Source organism: Miscanthus floridulus, chromosome 2, assembly GCF_019320115.1.
Source record: "Miscanthus floridulus cultivar M001 chromosome 2, ASM1932011v1, whole genome shotgun sequence".
Classification (NCBI taxonomy): Eukaryota; Viridiplantae; Streptophyta; class Magnoliopsida; order Poales; family Poaceae; genus Miscanthus; species Miscanthus floridulus.
The window spans coordinates 110,828,990-110,834,566 of NC_089581.1; the positions used below are offsets into that span (position 1 = coordinate 110,828,990).

Here is a 5,577-nt window from a genome sequence, read left to right on the forward strand (position 1 = left end):
CCGCACGCTGCTCGAGCGCGTGGCGGTGCAGTAGGTGGAAAGCTCGCTGTCTCAGCGACGTGAGTTAGATGCCAGTCATCACATGTCTTCGAGATGACATGGTCAGGACATATCCGTCCACCAGGCGCCGCATGACGGTGGAGGGCTTGCCATGGTCCCGGTGCATGAGCGTCTCGGCCCCAACCGTGACGCACGTAACACCCTGGACGCCCATAGGCATGAATGGGGGGACAAGAGAGAGAAGGCCAGCCACGGCTACCACCCTCATCGTGGTGGACGCTATGACAGCGGCGAGGACCGGAGCCTGAGTCCCAATCTACCGGGCCCCAGGCTTTTGGCCGGCACATCTTCAACGTAGCTTTCCCACCGTGGTATCGACCACCGATCAACATGACTCGAGGATTATCGGCTTGCTTGTCAAGTTGGTGGTGCGGATAGTGATTACTTTATTATTCACAACCTCCCCTTGTTCCTGGCCAATTCGGCACGAACATGGTTGGAGCACCTTCCGCCCAACCAAATTCAAAGCTAGGCGAACCTGAAGGAGATCTTTGTGGGAAACTTCCATAGCACCTATACGCACCCTGGGAACCCCTGGGATCTACAGAATTGTCGACAAAAGTTTGGGGAAACTCTCTGTGAGTACATCCAACGCTTCTCTAGGCAATGCAACGAGTTGCCTGACGTCACCGATGCCGACGTCATCGGAGCCTTCCCGTCCAGGACTACCTGCGAGTCTTTGGTCCACAAGCTAGGATGCAAGGGCCCTTAGACCACCAAGGGACTCCTCGACATCATGACCAGCCACGCCTTAGGCGAGGAGGCGGTCGGAGCGATTTTTGACCGTCCCAAGGGCAAAGCGAAGCAGGACAAGGATGCCGATGAGGCACCTCTAATCGCCCGAACAAAAAGAAGAACAAGCAGCGACACGAGGACTCACTCGTGGCCGCTACTAAGTACAAAGGCGGCCGTGTGCCCACTGAGGGCACTCCTGATCACTTTGAGAAGCTACTCGAGGGGCCATACCTGAACCACGCCTTCCCCGTCAAGCACCTATACAAGGACTGTGCACTCATGAAGCGTTTCCTGTCCGGTGGCTCCAAAAAAGGGGGACCAAGGGAACAAACCTGAGCCAGCGGTGGACGACATCGAGGGGAAGGATGGTGGTTTCTTGACACCAGATGGTTGTCTCATGATCTATGGTGGGGTAGTGGCTTATGACTCTAGGTGTCATCGAAAGCTCACGAGTCACGAGGTCTACGTGGTCGAGCCAGCCACGCCATCTTTCCTACGGTGGTCGGAGTCTGCCATCACCTTTGACCGATCCGACCACCTAGAGAGCATCCCGTAGCCAGAAAGGAACCCGCTCGTGGTCGACCCAATTATCGGCATGAAGCGTCTCACCAAGGTGCTGATGGACGGAGACAACGGCCTTAACATCATGTACGCCGAGACGCTTGATGCCATGGACATCGACTGGTCACACGTTCGACCAATCAGGGTGCCTTTCCACAGCATCGTGCCGAAGAAACAAGGCGTACCGCTTGGGCAGATTGACCTGCCCATCACCTTTGGGGATCTGGCCAACTATAGGATGGAGACCCTCACTTTTGAAGTGGTCGGGTTCCACGGAACCTACCATGCCATCCTAGGAAGACCGTGCAACACGAAGTTCATGGTCGTCCCCAACTACACTTGCCTAAAGCTCAAGATGCAAGGCCCATGTGGGGTCATCACCATTGGCACCTCCTTCCAGCGCTCTTATGAGTGTGAGGTTGAGAGCTATGAGCACGCCTCAGCGATTATCGCCTCCGAGGAGCTCACGGTCATGAAGGAGGGGACCGCCAAGGAAGCACCTGACTCCAAGCGGTCGGCCGAATCTTTTGAGCCCACAGAGGGCATCAAGGAGGTTCTCATAGACCCCAGTAGCTCTGAGGACAAAGTGGTGCACATCGACACCATGCTTTCCTCCAATTAGGAAAGCGTGCTCGTCGACTCCCTCCGCGCCAACAGACATATCTTTGCGTGGAAATCCTCGGACATGCTAGGCATTCTGAGGGAAGTCACTGAGCACATCTTGAAGATCAGTCTAGGCTCCAAGCTGGTAAAGCAATGCCTGCATCGCTTTGATGAGGAGAAGCATAGGGCCTTCAACGAGGATATCGCGAAGCTTTTGGTGGCTAGATTCATCAAGGAAGTGCTGACTACACGAGTCTCAACAAGGCATGTCTAAAGGATCCGTTTCCTTTACCACATATATATCAAGTAGTCGACTTGACCTTAGGGTGCAAAACCCTCTGCTTCCTTGATGTGTACTTGGATACCATCAGATCACGATGAAAGAATCCAACTAGCTCGCGACTTCTTTCATCACTCCATTTGGATCGTTCTGCTATGTCACGATGTCGTTCGGTCTAAAAAACGCAGGGGCTACATACCAGCGTTATATTGTCAAGTGTTTCGTTGACCTCATTCGGAGAACTATTGAGGCTTACATAGATGACATCATGGTCAAGTCCAAATAGGTTGACCAGCTCATAGCAGACCTAGAGCAAACATTTGTGAAACTCTGGGCAAACGTCATCAAACTCAACCCTGAGAAATGCATTTTTGGGGTCCCGAGGGGTATGCTACTTGGGTTCATCATCTCCGAGCGCGGCATCGAAGCCAACCCAGAGAAGATCTTAGTCATCATGAGGATGGGCCCAATTCAGAATCTAAAAGGAGTACAACGAGTTATGAGGTACCTCGACACACTTAGCCATTTTATCTCACGCCTCAGCGAACGAGGCCTCCCCCCTATCCCGGCTTTTAAAGAAAACTAATTGATTTATGTGGACGCTTGAGGCTCAGGAGGCACTTGACAAAGTCAAGGAAATCCTGATGAGAGCCTCGATTCTGGTCCCACCAACCAATGGGGAACCGCTCCTGCTTTACATTGCAGCCACCATGCAAGTGGTCAGCGCCGTCCTGGTGGTAGAACAGGAAGAAGAGGGCATGCCCTCAAGGTGCAGCATCCCATATACTTTGTTAGCAAAGTCTTGTCCGATTCTAAGACTCGCTACCCCCAAATCCAGAAGCTCTTGTGCACCGTCCTAATCGCCAAGAGGAGGCTACGTCACTACTTCGAGTCACACCCTGTGACGGTCGTGACATCCTTCCCTCTCAGCAAGGTCATCCAAAACTGGGACACCACAGGGAGAATCATGAAGTGGGCACTCGAGCTGATAGGTTAGGGCATTTCATATGCCCCTCGGATAGCCATCAAGTCCTAGGTGCTGGCCGATTTCATTGCAGAATGGACCGAGATCTAAATGCCGCCAGCAGCCATCGATTGGGAGTACTGAACGATGTACTTCGACAGATCGCTGATGAAGAAAGGCGCTGACATGGGGATGGTCTTTGTTTCACCCCTTAGGGTGCACATGAGGTACATGGTTCGCATTCACTTCCCTACCTCTAACAATGTGGCAGAATATGAGGCAATCATCAATGGCCTACGCATCGCCGTTGAGTTGGGCATCCGATGGCTTGACGTCCAGGGTGACTCAGAACTAGTCATCGATCAAGTCATGAAGGAGTCAAGCTGCCGTAGCACCAAAATGGCTATATATTGCCAAGAAGTTCGCCAGCTGGAGGACAAGTTTGATGGCCTCAAACTCAAGCACATCCTAAGATGACTCAATGAGATGACCGACACGCTAGTGAAAATGGCGTCCGACCGAGAACCAATCCCGACTGGCATCTTTACCAGCGATCAGTACAAACCCTTAGTCCGCTATGAGGAGCTAGAATAGACCGATGATGGGCCACCTACCCTAGGCTCAGGGGCTAATGGACCATCGTTTCCTTCTGACCTCGAAGTCATAGAGCTTGACAAAGACCCAGTGGCAGAGCCCGATCCTCTAACTGACTAGAGGGCACCTTATCTCGATTACCTCCTCCATGAGGTGCTCCTGACTGACAAAATGGAGGGTCGATGGCTCGCATGCCGCGTCAAGTCCTTCGTCATTATTGAGGGGGAACTTTATAAGCGATGCCATACCAAGATCCTATAGTGCTGCATCCCCATCGAATAAGGGAAGCTATTGCTGAGAGATATCCACGATGGGGTCTGTGGACATCATGCTGCACCTAGGACCCTGGCCAAGAACACGTTCCGACAAGGCTTCTACTGGACAACAGCGGTGGCTGACGCCGAGCAGACCATCACATGGTTGTTCGTGGTCTGGGGGCTTGATCTGGTCGGACCCCTCAAAAGGGCACCTAGGGACTACACGCATTTGCTTGTCACCGTGGACAAGTTCATGAAGTGTATAGAGGCTCAGCCGACTTCCACGATCAAATTTGAGTAGGGCGTGTAATTCTTCCTCGACATCACCCACTGCTTTGGAGTCCCAAACTCCATCATCACGGACAACAACACACAGTTCACCAGGAAAAAATTCCTCCAATTTTGTGATGACTGCCACATAAGCGTCGACTAGCCTACCATGGCACACCCCCACACAAATAGGTAGGTCGAGCGCATGAACATCATGGTCCTACAAGGCCTCAAGCCTAGAATCTTCAATAGACTGAACAAATTCGGCGAACGATGGGCTACGGAGCTTCTCACGGTACTCTAGAGCTTGAAGATGACCCTAGCCGGGTGATTGGCTACATGCCTTTCTTGATGGTCTATGGTTCCGAAGCGGTCCTCCCAACCGACCTCGACTACGGAGCGCCAAGGGTTAGGGTGTACACAAGCAGGGAGCCAAGACGACTCTAGAGGATGCCATGGATCAGTTTGATGAAGCACGCAACATTGCCCTCCTTTGCTTGGCCAAGTACTAGCAAGCATTACGCCGGTACCACGGCCGCCGTGTGTGGGGCCAGGACTTCAACGTTGGGGACCTAGTGCTCCACCTCGTCCAGAGAAACAAGAACTACCACAAGCTCTCTCCACCATGGGAGGGACCGTACATCGTCGCAGAGGTGCTCCGGCTAGGCACCTACAAGATCAAGTTCATCGATGGCAAACTCTTCACCAACACCTAGAACATCAAGCAGCTACATCGCTTTTACCCCTAGTCTATGCATGTACTTATGAAAATTAAGAATGATATTTCTTTAACACAAAAACACTTTCTCTTATCGGTTTCACTATCGTTTCCTTGATCTTTAGTGACACCCGACCCTAGCAATGGCAAGGGGTCGGGCCTCACTCAGGGGCTGATAAGAATATATCTACTCAGAAATATTCTTTGCGCCCGACACCTCCTTACATTAAGATCTAGAAGCAAGAGTTACGAAAACAAACGCTGAGTAAAACTGGTCGGCCCGTAAGAAACCTAGGCCCCAGCGGCTATGGCGTTTTTGCTCACTAGCGTGATCAGAGTTTTTTCGCACGCACCTCGAGCTTTACAACCTTAACAATAGAACAGGTCAGATCGCATCAACCATTTTATGCATAAAAAAAGAGAAGGGCCAAAAGTCTGTTCGGCCAAAACAAAAGTTTAAAACTTGTCCATCTATTACAAGTTCACCGCTCGGCTCATCCAACTAACTAACCCCTAAGGGGGGTGACTTTGTCGT

At 51.8% G+C, this 5,577-nt stretch overlaps 1 protein-coding gene across 1 annotated transcript; it reads left to right on the forward strand.

Moving 5' to 3' along the window:
- Positions 1-1,390: 1,390 nt before the first annotated feature.
- LOC136536866 (uncharacterized) lies at positions 1,391-1,978 on the forward strand. The gene has a single exon (XM_066529019.1). It carries the CDS (start codon positions 1,391-1,393, stop codon positions 1,976-1,978), a length of 588 nt encoding a protein of 195 aa, XP_066385116.1.
- Positions 1,979-5,577: the final 3,599 nt, after the last annotated feature.

What these genes read in the sequence shown, in the direction of transcription:
- LOC136536866 (XM_066529019.1), top strand. Translation starts at nt 1,391, where the DNA reads ATGAAGCGTCTCACCAAGGTGCTGATGGACGGAGACAACGGCCTTAAC.